Raw genomic sequence first — 17,243 nt, 5'->3', positions numbered from 1 at the left:
GGAGGCGTTGGCGTAACCTAACCGTGGAGTTACACCAGGAATAATAGAAAATGAATGAAAATAAATGGAGTAGTAGAGGTTCATATAAGACTGAGAATGTTTCTTGTCCTTGTTTAACCTCTGCTGGTTACCTTGGAGATCAAGAAAAAGTTACAGCAAGAAGAAACCTGTTAAACCAGACAGTAGTTTTTTGACATTATCGTTTTATCTATTGGTTAAAGAAACCATACAAATGTGTTTATCTGCAACATGTATGGGTGAGTAAGCAGTAAGTAATTGATTTCTTTAACATCTGAAAGAAGTTAGCTGTTACTCCCTTTATTTTGCTTTAAACGTTGAATATGAGTATAGACTCATAAGAAGATGAAATTGCAAATCTTGTGATCCCTGCGTGAGCCTGTAAGTCTTTGTGGTGTAACATATCCATTGATATGTTCTTCTCTGAAGGGCGATTGAAAAACTGCACCAAAACTAAAGGCGTCCTGATTCTTGAGTGGCCGCCCACTCTGCTACTTTCTGAGATCCAAACAATCAACCCTCTGAAAATTGCTTCTCTAACTCACTGCAAGGCAACCTCATGCTCTCCTGGGTATAATGAGGCCCAATCCTAATTTCACCCACTTGGTCTTAACCCTAGATTTTTGGAGTGCCCTTGAGTGCAACGCTGCCCTTTAGAAAAGAGCTGGAGAGGGTATGGGTTGAAATGGTTACCTAGAAAATGGAACATAACATGTTATGTCATATTTTTGCAGCGTCTTGCATGCATTATGGATTGAACTATACTGTCAATTAGATTATAACTGAAGAATGTATCCAAGTTTTATCACAGCAGCACATACAGTAGCAGCTCCCACTTCCTAATGCAGAGGTCTTTGACGTAACATCTGGTGTTTCCTTGGCAATGATAATCATGTCCGGGGCGTCACAACTATATTCTACTATTTCTCTGGCTTTGATAACTGTTCGAAATATTCAACAATATTTTTCATAAAGGAAAAAGTTAGATAAAAGAAACAAGAAACAGAAAAAAGTAACAAAGCTTCTGAGGTATCTACGAGAAAAGTCAATGACAATGAAGATGACAATAAACCCCTTCTGCAAATTAGTGAAGCTTAACAACGTCTATCCAAGATGAATTTGAATGCACCTTGAATAGATGACAGAAACTGGGTATTAAACTTTGATGCCCTACTAATAAAAATCAAACAATACCAATACCTGTTTGGATACCGTAGCAACAAAAGTAGAAGTCCTAATATATCCATCAATTATTGGGTCATATCTTCTTTTTAATTACCAAGAATTGCCAATAAACTTCTGCACACAGTCTTAATTGCACATACAATGGTGAAACATTGACAATGTATTTGTGCAACTTAGGGTCTCTTCCGCTGTCGAGTCCTCTGCTCTCTGTTTGATTAGAGAGTAACTAACATAATAAACAGTAGCAGTCAGTTACAGACAGAAACTAAACATAGACAGACAGTAACTTAACATAACTTTTGCATCTTTATGAGACTCCAAAATAGACTTTCCACTGCTCTCTCTCTCTTTTGCTCAAAGCAGCTTTGTTAGAATTAGATTAGTTAGAACTGGTTAGATTTGACTGAAGATCCCCCTCTACCCCAATTAAAATCAATCATGAGTATTATTATTATTGATCATTAAAACAGATTGTATCATTTTGGTATGAAAAGTATCATGTTCTTGAAGATGGTTACAACCGTAATGACACCAAACTCAATCCCACACACTCACTCCACACAACAGCTCTGGGCCGTCGCCTGTTTGACAGAAATTAATATTGATTTCTGTGTAACTTCTCGTATTAAACAGTCATCAGCCAAAACAGAAAAGCTTTTCTTCTGCCACATTTATCTCTTCTTTCTCCCAGCTTTAAGGGTCTCCTCCTTCTGTTTCCACCTTCCAGCCTTCTCTTATCTTTAATTACCTGGACAGCAATCAGCCTGAAGCACACTGCAGGTTTAGCCTTCTCCTCCCTCTTCTCCCCTCCTGCCAAGTCCACCCCGTCTTTATAACTCAACCTGCCTGATTCCCTGCCTCCTTCACCCTTTTTCAGCGTTTAATCTTTCTCCCGATACACAGAATGTTCTCTGTTTCACGCTTGCAGTGACATACCTTATCTCAGTTAATTGATCTTTTATTATCCTCATTGACCTCATCTTAACTTTTGCACTCTAACATCAATTGTTCCCAACTTCTTTCCATCTTTCATTATCTAGTTACTGAAAGGTAGTTATTCATCATCCCTGCCTGCTCCTTTCATATCTCCTCTCTTCCCCTCCTCCTCTCATTTTCCCCTTCATACCTTGTCTCAGTCTCTCACTGTTTAATTCACTTACTGTCATAATGTTTCTTGGCTCCCCTCCACCCTCAGCTATCTGTCCTCACATCTCTTCTGTTTTTCTCTCAGTATTTCTCTCTCTCTCTCTCTCTCCTTGCCCGTTCTCTGAGCTTTGTTTGTCAGCTGAGTGTGTTTCTCTGTGCCATCTGGTCGACTCACACCCTGCGCAAAACCTGCTGAGACCTGCCATGCAAAAATGACAAAGTGGGGAGTCCCAGAGACGCGGCTGTTTCACAAAGCATCTTAAAAGTACAGCCCAGAGTGTGTGTCTGTGAGGGAGTGTGCTGGGCAGGTTTTAGAGTGGAGGCAAAGTGGAGGGGATGCGCACACAAAAAGCAGGGGTACATACCACGTGCAATCCTCAACACTCTCATGATGCGGATGATGGTGGGGTTGATGGGCAGAGAAGCGTTGACCTCAATCTCCTCCAGAGTGATGCCCATGATGGACAGCAGCACTATGGCCAGATCCAGCTGGTTCCACCTACACAAAAACACAACTTGGGTTAAACTGGAGCCGAAACGGATGCAAACAACCCATTTCTGATACTCTCACATAGTAATGATATCGGTCACAGAGACTGGACTTAAGGCGGTATAGGTTCACAGGTCAGATAACTTCATTGTTGTCTCATGTTTAGCAGCTTTATCGGGTACAGAAAGTTATGTCTCAGGCCTGAATCCAAATAAATAAATAAATCCATCTTATGTCAAGAAGTTGTCTCTTTCCTTGTCGATCTTCAAGTTAGATTTATAACTGTTTAAGACATACTGTAAATTTGAAAATATAAGCCTTACATATCTATATAAAGTAGCATGTAACAAATTAGCCTCTCCGATGTAGCCATTTACTCACTGACTGTCATGGCAACAGTTGAATAGATATACTCCACATGCAAACAGGCTGAAGACGCTTGCAGAGTCCTATTAGCTCAAAATCCAGTAAGGTTACTGAACCTTGTCAGTCGACATGGTTCTTCGGCTTCTCACAACGACTTTGGGTATTGTCTATAAAGGTGCATCATCCTTGGCGCCAAAGTGCACAGACTGAAATCCTACATATTGTTACTTTAATAAGAGTAACTTTTTCACTTGTTATCTCCCAACGCCAATCTGGGCACCACTCAACCACACATTTAGGGACGCCAACGTTTATACATTAGATTCAGACAAACACCTTAACTGACATGTGCCAATTAGGACAAAATAAAACACACATTTAAGCCCTGGGTTTGAATACTTAAAATTAAAAGTCTCTGTTAAGATAACTCATTTTGCTAAAGTAGATGTTCAGGGGAGCTGATTACCAAAAAAAACATCAATAAAGCATGAGGAATAGGTTTCCAGTTTTCACTTAACTGAGCAACAAAAGGCTATAATAGACTTCTGAAGATAACAAAACCCACATACCTGCTCCCCTAGAGCTCAACAATTAGCATCACTTATCTTGTTTGTTTAATCTGTACAAAAACTAAAGTTACTGAAGGTTGTGTGCCAAATAGTTTTTTGGCCATGTGCCGTTACTCCCTGGAGTCTGTGCTGGTCGCCTGGCAACTTCACAGTGACAAGATATAATGTGTTAATTAGTTAGCTTTAGAGATAATGGAAGGTGGATTGTATTCATCTTCATGCAGAGCAAGGCTTGCTGTTTCAACCTGGTGTGTGTCGTTGGGCTAAGCTGACCAGACAATCTACTGGCAGTATCAAATTCTAACCATTGTTTGTGTAGCCTGCTGGACATATGGACGCACAATTGAGACAAGCTTAAGGATTGGTTTGATGAGTTCTTTTGGATATTTCAATACTTTTTATCATGTTCTGTTTTTGTCATTTAATGTCAACAACAGGAAGCCAAGCTCTGTGAGGAGGTGAGCGATTGTTTTTCAACCTTGAATGGAAAAAGGGGTGATTGATATTGCTCAAGAGATATATTTAGTAAATATCTATAAAAGGAAACAAGAATCATTCTTTCCCAGATACTGACTTCACTTGAAAATGGAAGTGTTGAGACCAAATTAAATGTTCTAGTCTGTTTGCAATAAATGTGTGCTGAACAAAATGTTGGAACAATATGAGAAATGGTCAGCGCAAATAGTCTTGGGTGGTCAAACTAATCCGATTAGTCCATTTCCATTATTACTTTTCCTTAATACTCCACTCCCTTCTGTATCCCTCATATCCTCATTAAGATGTTCAAAGTGTATGAATCAAGTGAGTGGGTAGTGAGCTGATATCCAACTGCACCACTGCCAAATGCAAAAACCAAGAAAAAATGGCTTACTCTGGCAAAGAGAATGGGCTTCATGGAGCCCTTGGTGGTCAGCTCTGGTCCAAAAGAACATTTCCTCCTGTGAGATGTGTAGTATAGTGTGTGTATCTCTGAGTGTGCAATGTGTGCTGGTATCTATTTGCACTGCTGAGATTCGTTTGTGCATTATTGTGTGGTTTTCAGCAGGAAGCCAGGGATTTCAAAGCTATGAAATCATCTAAGGCTGCAGGTTTTATGGGTGTTTAACGAGGCAGTTTGTATTCATACAAGACTCGCTGAGAACCGTCCACTGGAGCACCTTAGAAAAAAGCTCATTTAAACTCTCTGAAAGCAGCCTCACATTTTCCACTTGAAAAAACAATACCTTTAACCACAAATCTGTTAGAAGATCACGCCCACTACACTGTCGACCCCTCAAATGGGGGGTAAATGGGAATCCAGGTTTTTATTCTCTAATATGTTCGGGATTCATTTGGGAAAAGGTCATTACATTTGGGAGCAAGGTATTTAGATACTGACTTGTCCTTGAAGAAGCGCCGGAAGCCGAAAGCCACCAGCTTGAAGACAGACTCCAGAACAAAGATGAGGGTGAAGATGTAATTACAGATCTTCAACGCCTCATCCAACTCCTGAGGACGTCAAGGGAGAAAGAAATGAAGGATTAATAAACTGCACAAGTCAGTCCTAACAAATCACTTTACCAGATATTATATTTTCTTTCATTTTAGCAGACAGAGTTATTTGTTTCATTATAAGAAACTACAGAACTACAGAAACTCAGTGGCTTGTATGGTTGATATTTTTGCTGTGATGATATATAATAGTCCTGAATTTGCAGTCTTTGAAATTCCAGAGGGTCTACAATTTACATTTCTGCTAGTTCCAAAATGCACAACCTAAATATTAGGAATGATGTTCCTCGTGACTAATTTCCTAGTCCGTTAAACGGATATATAAATTCAAACTTGTAAGTGTAACAAAAAACTCTGAAAACAGTCAAATTTAGAACAATTTTTTTTTTTTTTAAATCTGCGGGTAAACACTGTATTTTGGTTTGCAGAGTGTGGCTAACGTTAGCAGTGCTAGCACCCAAGCCTTTGGTCCTCCTTGTAGATTAACGTCAACATGTCCGTACTAAATATGGTAACACCTTACTCCGGTCATATGCCAGTTTAACCTGACCTAGTTTTTATCTTGTTTTTCTAGCTCAAAATACTGCAAGACCATGCTGCTCTTATGAGATGCTATTCATTCACTGGGCTTGTTTACATCCTGGCAGTAGAGCCAGAGGAGAAGGCCCACCTAAGGGGCTAAAACAATCTATTGCTACAGTCTTCACTAGTGCTGGGTAGCTGCGTTAAAGTTTATGTGACCGGCAATGTTCGCTTACATTTAAAAACAGTAATAATTAATCTAACCAACTAGTAATCCTGGTGCAAACTAGCGATGGTGACGACATTTGTCTGTTTAGTCGGCTAGTCGTGCACATACCTAACTATTTTATGAACTACAACATTTTACGCATAATTAAAAATAGCCTGTCTTTTCAGATACTTATATCTTCCTTCCTTGTAGCCTCGTTGAATGTTGACAGTTGTAACTATTGTAGTCTGTAAAATCAAGCCGAGCAAAGAGTCCAGTGTAATACATTAACTTAAATCAAAGATTTATTGGCATTTTGTCAGAGCTGTCTTTTAGTGAAATTGTTAGATATTGTAGTTTTTACAAGTTTGTTTTTTTCCCTCCTGTAATTTTCCCTCACACATAGGACAAATTGCAAAATACATTTTCAAAGTTTTGGACAAACTCAAAAATTAGAGATATTCTTTTAGCGTGTTGCATATCAGGTTAGTGTGAAATTTGTGAGGCAGCATCATTTCTGTTCTCCAATATTAACAGCTCTATTCATAGATTTCTCACATCGCCTTCTGCACGTCCCCACCCTCTTTCTTAATGAAAAGGCCATAAAAATCAAAGTGTCCAATTTTGCCTATGGGAGAATTCACAGCGCCCATCTGGATGTAAAAACTGACCTTTAGAAGCGAAATGGGGGGGTGGAATTAGTGGTCTACAGGGGTTTTTCTAAATCCAGAGTGGTAGAGTTTTATCCGCTAACAGCTACTTCTAGTTTGGGATACATCCCTTTCTACCTCGACCCTATTTGAATCCACCATGCCTTTACCGGCACTGTGTATCCTTTAACGCCTTTCTATATTCTTCTGTTTTACCTTTTTTTATGCCACATTTGTCTCATCTTCTCTGTCACTGAATATGGACTTAAGTCCAAAGTCTCCTTACCACACCATGGTGTAAATATATATTAATACATTTGACTTGAATCTAATGATGAATACCTTTGGCAGCATTCAAACCATTTATTTTACGTCTTCTCTTTTTTTCTCAACTGTTTAATTATCTCATCTTTATTACTTTGACCCCACTTTAAAGTTAATTATCACTTCCCTTATCAGGTTACAATGATTCTTATCTTACTTTCATTTATTTTTTCTATTGACCTCATTCCTTTTTTTAATGAACAAGTGTGCCCTTGTGACTCTCTGAAAACCATAGACCTGGTCTTCTAGTGAAGGATTAATGAATATTCCAAATGGATTCATCTTTAAAGGCCAATGTAAGACCTTATTACAGTACATTTATTATTAACTAAAAACAACCTGATCATTACAATGTTAAAAAGAAAAACTTAATCAAATAGGATAAGCCTCTAGCGGGGACCCCCCCTTACAAAATGTCTTGAGTTACTTGTACATTATAATGTAAAATATCCAAAAATGTCTTAATACATTTGCTTATATCTAATAACAATCTTGTTATTCATTCATTTTATGCAATTACTTTTTGTAAACAGTCTTACAATTATAGTCTTAGTCTTTACAAGTAAATATATTATCATTGAGAAGTTTTCACTCCTGTTATTCATTAATAATAATCAATATGTCTGTCTCCTGTAATAAAGAGACTTTGTTATTACATTTTGAAGATTTTTTTTTAATGAAAGAGGACGTAGGTAGCTAGTTTTCATTGGTACAGCAGATTTCTGATTTATCAATGTCAGCCATAGTGGCTGCTCTATTCTGATTGGCTAACGTGGTGTGTGTTATTTTTTTAAGTTGAAAAGATTGGCACCCCCAAAATAACACATATTTCGATATGCAGTGATGACTAACATCTAAAAAACTTTGTTAGTTCATTTTTATTTTTGTTCCATTACTTTTCTCTATTGTTTTCATGACCTGGCAGCACCCATCCCCCCACCCCCCACTTCACATCATCAACATCTGACCTTGGGCTGCTGGTAGTGCTCCATGGACATGGTGATGACGTTGAGGCCAATGACGATAGTGATAAACAGGTCCAGGTAGTGGCTGGTGCACATCTTGTGGATGAGCAGGCGGGTGGGGGAGTAATCTGAGTAGTAGGGTTTACTCTGAGCTTCTGTTGGAAGTGGGAGTTTGCAGGGGGGTGGGGTGCAGGGAGCAGGGTAATGAAGAAGAGGAGGAGGGGAGGGGGGTTCAAAAAGTGAGATAGTAGGTAATATACTGACGCACGCTACAGTAGACCTGCTTGGTCGAGGACTTCAACCACCACAGCTGCTTGTAAAAAAAGATAGTTAGTAACACAATACCCTCCTGTGCACTTCAAACTGTTACAGTCACTCAAGGTGGCATTTAGAATACGAGACGTTTCAGAGAGATGGGAAGAGATTAGAAAAAGGGAGAGGCAGATCAGATAACGGACAGAGAGGAAGAGAGACTCCAGCCTAGCACTCCTGGGGTTTGCAGGCATGACTAATCAAATCAATTCTTCTGCTCTGATCAGCAATTATTAAAATGAACTCTCCCCTGAGCGAGTGTGAAGGGAGATAAAGAGCACTGCTTGAAGTGTGTGTATGTGGCAGAGAGAGAGAGAGACAGAGAGAGAGGGAGAGAGAGAGAGAGAGAGAGAGAGAGAAAGAGAGAGAGAGAGAGCGAGAGATTATTATTTTTTGTTATTACTATTGTATTATATGTTATTATATGCTTTGGCAATATATTTTACACATTCATGCCAATAAAGCTATTTGAATTGAATTGAAAATTGAGAGAGAGAGAGAGAGAGAGAGACAGAGACAGAGACAGAGAGCGAGAAAGAGAGAGAGAGAGAGAGAAAGAGAGAGAGAGCGAGAGAGAGAGAGAGAGAGAGAGAGAGAGAGGAGACTCCTTTGAGGGGACTGCTGTCAGGATATTTTTGTGTTTAAATTTGACTATGTCTCTCTCTGACTCCCTGATCGTCATGTGACTCAGCCTCACCTTATTCCTTTCACTTCCATCCTCAGGAGAACATAACGCAGGAGAAAACTTTTCCATACTCATCCATCACTCTGTTTCTCACCTTTTCCCCGCTTTGGAGATGACTGATGGATGTATGGGATGGGAATTAGGATGAGGAAGAGAGGAGAAGGCTTGCTCTTGCTCTTTCTCTCTCTCTCTATCTATCTATCTATCTATCTTATTGCTTTATCAGTGAAGGAGAGGTTTTGGGTCATACGGGAAAGGGAACAGCACAGACACCTACACACTCAAAAGTCCTCTGGGTGTTTGGAGTTAAATTAGCCCAGGTGTGCTGCTGTGGCTGTTGCCGTGCTGGGCTGGAATGATTCCCATGGGTTTATTTATTGTATGTATGTGTGCAATGCATGGTGGGTACCCTCTGGTTCCTATGTCATCTGGGAGCGAGACTCTTCCCAGAGAGCTGAGGTACACACTTGGCACAAATTACTACCACCATATTGCATCTCCTGAGTTATAACAAACACTAGTTCCTACTCGCTTGGACTGCAGTGTGGTAAACTGCATCAAATACAGACTTTAGAAATGAGTAATTAGTTAGTCCAGAGTCGAGCTGCAAGACCGGCGCTGAGCTGTGAAAGAACAGCTGATATCACTCTAATGTACACAACTTTAGCTTTGGTCATTGGTGAATGATTTGTTTTTAAAAATATTTCAATGTCTACATGTTCAGATGTTCTGTTCAATCAAGTGTTTTAAAGTACCAATGGTCATGATTTTAATACTGGGTATACTTCTAGAGGTTGTTTTACACTTCCCAAAACAAATATTAATCCAAGACGCAGGTACTGTTATAGAGTTATGCTGAACGGTCTTCCATCAGCCATTACAAGTTTAAGCATTTTCAGTCGTTTTTTATACATCATGTCATTGTTTAGTCACTGTATGCATTGTTTAAGGTAGAAACGCAGCAATTCTAAGCTTTGTCCAACACTGTATTTGATTCATTGCTATAGCTATAATGTCACTTATATCTGGCACTTGAGAGAATTTAATAGGTTTATCTTGGCCTCACTGGTTTGTAATCTTCCTGTTATTGTGCTGTTATCATTACTACTGTGGTAGTTATTTGTATTATTGCCTTGGACATTTTATAATAAAATGTGTGTATATTTTAATTCCATGATTATAGGATTAAAATAAATAAATTAGTAAAACTGTTTCTATTTGGGGAGATCTCTATGGACTTTACATTACAGTATGTGATGAGATAATACTATACAAACATGGAATTTCTGTTCCGGGTCTGTTTTGTGTGGGCACTTAACTCACTGGTATGGAGTTTAACAATTTTGGACATTTATCAAGCAGTGTGACCTTATGTAAAAAGGGCTGGAATGTGGTATTATGGGAAATGTAGGCTCTTAGGGTTTGGGGTCATAATAAAAAATCTGAATTGGACACAGATGAGGAAATAGGAGGGTACATCATTAGCATTTCTTATAAATAATTGAAATAAGCTTGCAATAGAGAGAAGCCTTTACCCCCCTGTCTAGAATAAATGCTGCTCACCTCTGCTGTTAAGGTAAATAATGAACCCATGCAAGTAAGAGGGTTGCTTAGGTTTGTCAGAGGGCTGCTCTCTGCTGAGAGCCTTCAAGTTAATTATTCTGCATATGTTCAGGGTCATTTTTGCTGAGAGCTTATTTTGCACCTGCTGGTAATTATTGATATTTACAACAGGGGAGATGAACCTGGAAGCTGGTAGTACTGGCTGAACCACAGGGCAGCTAGTGTTGAAATTTGAACTGCTTCTGAACTCCTATGGAGATGTGCGTGCCAGAAAGTGGAAATAATGTGGCCTCTGGTGTGCTTGGTTCGGCTTTTCAAATCCATGCACTAAAGCAGGATGACATACTCAGTCAGCTGCTTTGCTTCTCAGCAGCTCAGAACCACTGCAGCAATACCTCCTCATCTTATCTTCTGCTGGATATAAACGAGACTAAAAGTTGGACATTTCACGACACGGCCCACTGAGAAGACTGTGATGAAGCAGGTTTAAAGAACCTGGGTATGTCTGAGACCATGTCTTTGAATCAGGGCAGTCAGGTTTAGCCCTTGTGGAGTACAACAGCTTAGTTAGTTCACTAGGAGCCCCTATTTGCAGGATCCTCCATCATCTATGGGTGAGCAAACATTGTTTTTACCCTGTTCTAGATTCTGTCTGCAGGTGCACTGTAAGCTAAAGCGGACATTAAAACTCACAAATAGTATTAGTTATTTTTTCCCCCTCCTGCTCGACAGTATATTTCCTCATTCATCTAAATATGCTCCAACATTCCCTGCTGTTATTCCCTACTTATTTCTATTTTATTTCAGTAAACTACATTTCTGGCCAAGACAAATACTTTTATATAACTGACAATGGAAATATATTGGTTCACTTTCTTCCTAAAAGTAATTTCAGACACTAAGTGTGCAATGCCTCTCCTGTTACGGATGTGGCAGAGACAGCGAGACAGACCAAGAGGATAAGAAAAAGAAATGGGAACAAAGAGAGAGAAAAAAAAAACTTTTGGTTAAGGCTCAACTATTCTCCGGGGGAAAGAGTAAGGAATAAAGTGTGGGAAGAAAAGGTGAAAGTTTAGGAGGCTAAATTACACTGCATGCTCCAACTCCCCTACTCTCACTTCCACTCTTTTCTACTCCACAGAGCGAATAGGAGAGACGCTTTCTATGAAGAAAGCAGTTTAAGCTGCTTTTGCTTTAAATTGTGCTGGCATCTATGTAATTAGTTTTGAGTAAAGAACCAACATGGGAAAGATATTTGGTGTAGAGATATTATTTAGCTCCCGCTGTCTCTCCTCTCCCTCACTGATTTAAGCTCATCTCTCAATACTTTGCAGTTAATCCTCATTTTGAAAAGCAATGACAATGGGTGAAAAGGCACCTGCCTTCTGCATTTCCTTCCTCATATTTGACACCATCTCTGTGTTTTTTTTATTGACCACCCTGGCCCGTCAGGTCATTGGGTCTAAATTTCCTAGACATGATTTTTTGTGTGACCCAAAGGCATTTTTGTTGTGTTTTCTCTTTAATTTGATTACCCTCTCCCTGTTGGGTTGAGACAAAACATATTTCATGCAATACTTTGCATTCTATCTTCTGCAGCTTTTATTATTGTAAATGTCCACCAGATCCAGTTTTATCCATTGTGACTCCAATATGGCTGCTAGAAAAGTTACAATTCTCTAAAGAAATGCCCACTGTCTTAATGACATGAGCGTATGACTTGCAGCTCGTAACTTCTTCAGTGCTATGTTTTTGAGCTGGTTCTATTTCTCTAGACTAAGTTCTAGACAGTCCCTCAATGAAATCCCAATGTCTTAATTGCAACTATTGATGCAAATTAGGGTTGCAGGTAAGTCTGGTGTTTGAGGGGAGGCCGTATGTACTGAGTCGTAATCCTTTCCTGCATGTCTTTCCCCTTTCCTGCATGTCTTTCCCCGCTCTCTCTCCCTGATTTCTGACTCTATCCACTGTCCTATATAAAGGCATACTGTATATAAAATAATAAAAGCATTAAAATCCTCCCCCAAAACATAATTATTCAAAATTATTTTTTAAATTAATTAATTATGAAAAAAGCCTACAAAATCCTGGAGGGACTGTCTAGAGTTCTAGAGCCTGACAGAACTTGTAAATGGTTAACCATCATAAATACAAAGGGCATTTTTCTTGTTTTGAATGGGGCAGAGTGGAGAGCTGTTATGAAGTGTGCTGTGTCGATTATGATGGGAATAATAGTATTGACCAGAGTGCCTAATTAGCTCAGCCATCCATGTAGCCGTAAAGATGCAGTCATTAGCATTGGAATTGGAGATTAGCTGGAAAACAGCAGCTGGATCTTGTGGACAATCGGTCATGAACTTTATTGACTATAAGGAGATCTAAAACCCCAATTGATAAAAATGCCTGAAGTTCAACACAAAAGCAGAAGAGAATACATTTTTAGAACACACTGGAAGACGTATAAAAAAAAAACCCGTCCAAATACAACCCCAAGAGCCATTTCCCTTACAGTGCACTCACCTTCATCTTTGTTGATGTGGTCTAAGAATTCACTTAAGGGGGTGAGGATTAAAAGGGCATTTAGATTTGACCTGGGGATTGCTTTTGGACGTGGACACTTTCAGAAACATAATCCATACATTTCCAAGGCGGTCTTTGTTGGGAAATACAGACACAGTTTGTGTCCATGGTTGTCGATTTGATGAGTAGAACGGCACAGCTGTAAGGCTCCACTGTGAATGTGCGGGTGAGTGCGGGCTGGACGTGTCGATAATGGGTCTTGAACTCAGTGGACCTACAGCTGTTGAGAATGTGGTGATCATGTGAGTTCGTCTATAGAAGGTTGTGATGGAAACGGGAACTTTAAAATGAACTTCAAACAACACTAGACCCTGCTATGACTCTGATTCATAGGTGAAATACTTTGTGCTTTACCGGGTCTCCTCTTAATGTGACCCCCTCTACGGGTTTTGGTAGCTCTGTCAGAGTTTTATGGATGATTGGAATCGCCGTAAGAAATGTTGATTGAAATGGCTGAGGGGAATAGAGGAGATGTAGGGACTAAAAGACAACCAGAGTTTATATTCTGCATGAAAAAACAATGGCTGTGAAACAAAGAGAAGGACACGGGCAGTAAAAGCAGCAAAAGTGAACTTTAGAAGTAAAAAGGTCTGGAAGAACATGAATAAACCCGGACAAGTCAGAAGTTAAGTTGGCTGCTGCTGCTTTTACGCCCCTGTCCTTCTTTGTAAATGGCTCTAGAGCAGGGTTGGAAATTAACTTTTTCTTCTACCTGCCACTGTGGTTGGTGGATTCAGAAATCCACCAGCTGTCATTTTTTTTCTGCCAGACACTTTTTTTTTTACCAGCCACATTTTTTATAAGCAGCATTTTGGAAAGTTGTATAATTCATCAAGGCTTATAGTATTGAAGTAACAGGCAGGGGAAAATACTAGCATGCTCTTTGACTAGCTTGTTTCCGATGCTGCAAGTCCTCAAAGGCTGATTTTGCTGCAGCTCAACCTTGTCTGAGGCAAGATAATCAATGTAGTTTTAAAATTATGAGCTTATGTGAGATGTTTTAAGTAGACTTGAGAAAAATGTTTTCACAAGTCAGTGTCTTCAGCTCTCAATACATTGAAGCTCCATCTGAACCGTTGTGTTGGTAAACACACCCACTCTGGCAGTAGTTTTCTGGTCAGTGAGTGTGCAGGGCCACCTGGCTCTGCTAGTGAAGTCAGACAGAGCAAGCAGAAGACTTCAATTCAATTCATGTTCCTGTCACAAACCACTCCATTATGACGCTTTGATTTACCGGCCATGTGGCAGGTAAGTTGAGCAATTTCACCCAACACTGCACAAAAACAACTGCATTTGACGGGAACTAATTTCCAACCCTGCTGAAGAGTTACCCTTGATACTCAGTGTCTGCCAGAAAAATTGTCATCCGTCAATGTCTTGGACTGGATTTCACACTTTGATATTCAGCAAACACTGAGTATAAGAACAAAAACATTTGTCAAAATAAACAGTTGCTGTGAAACAATCAAATAAAAATTTAACAGGAATCCTGGAATGCTCTGCTGCCTTGGTTACATTTCAAACAGGGAGACACAGATGAAGAGAGAAAAAACTCTACAATGATAAAAAGAAAAAAATAATTAAACAGGGGAATAATAGAGAGGAATAGCAGAGCAAATTCAGGAGCTCGGAGGAAAAAGAAATAATTAAAGAAACAAGGAAACATGACATTCAAAATGACAAGGCATGATAACACAACCACACACATCTGCACTCTGGCACACAAACACATTGTGCTGGTTCACATGGTTGACTGACACACCTCTTTCTGAGTCATACTTGAGCAGAATGGACCAATTGAAATGGGGGACTGAATGGTGACGGCAAGCGATTGGACGGCGTGAGTGGAGGGCGGAGTAACGGGTAAAACAGTGATGACACGGTACAGACCAATGGGAAGCTTTTTAATAGAACTATGACAGCGTTTAACCCTTTCTCCTTTAGTTGAGACAACCCCCCCTTTGGTTATTACCTGAGCAACAATATTAATACAGTCCCTATCAAGTGCACGCAACAGGAAACACAAACCATTCAGAAGTTGAATTCAATGACTTAGCCATCCTGACTATCATGACAATACAGTCATTGTGAGTCTTTTAAGTAAGCTGAAGTTGATGACTTTAGCACATGGTGTACTTTGCACTGTACTTTCACCTAGAGGTAAAGACTAAAGACATGATTATAGGTTTTCGTAGGTCACAATCCAATGTTGCCAATACTGCCATTCAGGATTCGGTTGTTGAAATTGTTCCTCAATAAAAAAATACTTGGGAACCTTTATTGATCACACATTCAGGGCCTGTTTCACTAAGAATGGATAACAGCAGATTATAGTTCCAGAAACGGCCTATTATTTGTTCCCGCTATCTGCACCGTCTCAAGCTCTAATTTACAATGCATATGGTGCTAACAATATTCAGGCACAAACATGCCAATAAAGTTGTACTGGTAGGATATCTCACCCCCATGTGGCCTGACTGAAGAGACCTCTAACCATGCCTCAAGGCAGATGGTCTGTGATGACATATGTGATGCTCTGTCTGCACATGAATACAGTCATCATCACTGTCATCCCTCAATTCTTGTGCTCTTAACCTTGCTAAGAAAACTTCTACCTTATGAGTGCTATAGCTAGTAAGCTCTGTCTCTTCTTAGACTGCTGTTGCCTCAGAATTAGCTTGACTGCCCCTGTTGGAATTAGCTCATGATGCCTTAACTGGCGTAAGTGGCTGCCAGTGGAGCGCTGATTTTGAGTCTCTGTTAGCTGTGTGTTAGCTTTGTGTTTCAGGATGAGCACCAAGAATAAAGTAAGAAGAAGTCTTCCATTTGCCCCTGCCCTCAGGGGTGCAGCTTATCTTTGCACTAAAAGGACCGGCTTGAGGCTTATCCAATCTGTCTGGGAATAGTCCACCCCAGGAGAGCATTGACTGAGCCCAAGACCTGTGTTTTTTTTTTTGCCAGCTCGGGCATTCAACCGTGGAGGCGGGTTACCTTTGTGGAAAAGTGAGGGGAAAGACTTTGGTCTAATGGCATGTCCCTCTCCTCTGCAAGTTAAAGGACCCAGCTTTGTCTGTGTCCGACGAGGAGGAGCCCTGGGATCAACGTCCCCAATGGTTGCAGGGATGATCACATGCCGTTTGTTGATGTGTTAACAAAACGTGAGCGGGAGACAGCTCCTGCTAGGACTAGCTGCTCATGTGCTGGACATCACCTTCCCCAATGTTCAGGGTCAGACCACCCATTTCCTTTCCTTTCTGAATATGATCAGTCCGGATGATTGGTTTTCAACCTTCGATTTCACAGAAGCTTACTATCATTTTGAGATACACCCGGACCACAGGCAGTTTATAAGGATTGCGTTAAAGGGCATAGCCTACCAATTATTTCTGCTATCGTTCGTTCGTTCTGTCACAGGACAGAAATGTATTCCCCTCCCAGAGTTAAATTGTGGAAGTTTTGACATTCCTTCAAGAATTGCTTGATAAAGGTCTGTCCTTTTCCACAATCCAAGTTTACTTGGCAACTACATCTGCCTCCCATGTTGGCTTTGATGGAGTGACACCAGGCCCACAGACACTTGCCATGTGTTTTTTAAAGGGAGTTCACTGGCTCAGGCCTTGTGGTTCCATGTGTTAAAACTGGTGAATCAACTAAAACGGAATAAAATGTTATGACTATAACTTCTGTTCCCAGAAGAAGTGGAACGAGGTACAACACTTGGTTGCCCCACTGCACAGTAGGGCAACCAACCAACAGCTATCGTATTGAGGGATGACGGCTGTATTTATGTGCAGGCAGAGACTAACAAACATCATCACAGACTATCTGGTATTATTAGAAGTGTCTTCAGTCGATGTGATATCCCATACTATGTGTTGTACCTCGTTTGTTTCAGAAGTTATAGTCATAACATTTTGTTTTGTGTCCATCTGCAACTTTACTCGTTGAGCTGTGCTATCATGGAGACTGAGCACAGTTTTGTCCACATAAAGATGTTGATCTAGGAGGGGAAGAGAAACCTTTCCAGGGTTTATTTTGATGCTCAACTTGTTTCACAGTTAAGAACAAAGCTTTCCCTTTAAATGGAGCAAACATGTTCAACTCATCATGAGTAACAACTCCAGACTGTCTGCAAGGATGTGGAGGAAGTGTCGAGCTGCTGACAGTCC

General features: G+C 40.1%; 1 protein-coding gene across 13 annotated transcripts in view; it reads right to left on the bottom strand.

The window, feature by feature from the left end:
- Positions 1-17,243, bottom strand: part of cacna1g (calcium channel, voltage-dependent, T type, alpha 1G subunit) — a 165,655-nt gene that overhangs the window by 15,836 nt on the left and 132,576 nt on the right. For 9 of the 13 annotated variants that reach the window (XR_009665915.1, XM_061028047.1, XM_061028049.1 and 6 more), the window contains 3 exons: positions 7,938-8,089; positions 5,153-5,262; positions 2,715-2,848 (listed from right to left, as the gene is read on the bottom strand). Coding sequence is in view for 12 of the 13 variants with exons in the window: in XM_061028047.1 (XP_060884030.1) it covers positions 2,715-2,848; positions 5,153-5,262; positions 7,938-8,089 (396 nt within the window). In the remaining variant the exon portion in view is untranslated. The remainder of the gene's footprint in view (positions 1-2,714; positions 2,849-5,152; positions 5,263-7,937; positions 8,090-17,243) is intronic. The other 4 variants (XM_061028040.1, XM_061028039.1, XM_061028041.1 and 1 more) reach the window with 1 other exon arrangement.

This window comes from Labrus mixtus, chromosome 21 (genome assembly GCF_963584025.1).
Source record: "Labrus mixtus chromosome 21, fLabMix1.1, whole genome shotgun sequence".
In the NCBI taxonomy this organism is placed as follows: Eukaryota; Metazoa; Chordata; class Actinopteri; order Labriformes; family Labridae; genus Labrus; species Labrus mixtus.
Note: the sequence above shows the minus strand (reverse complement) of the source record. Positions and strands in the feature narration are given on the sequence as shown.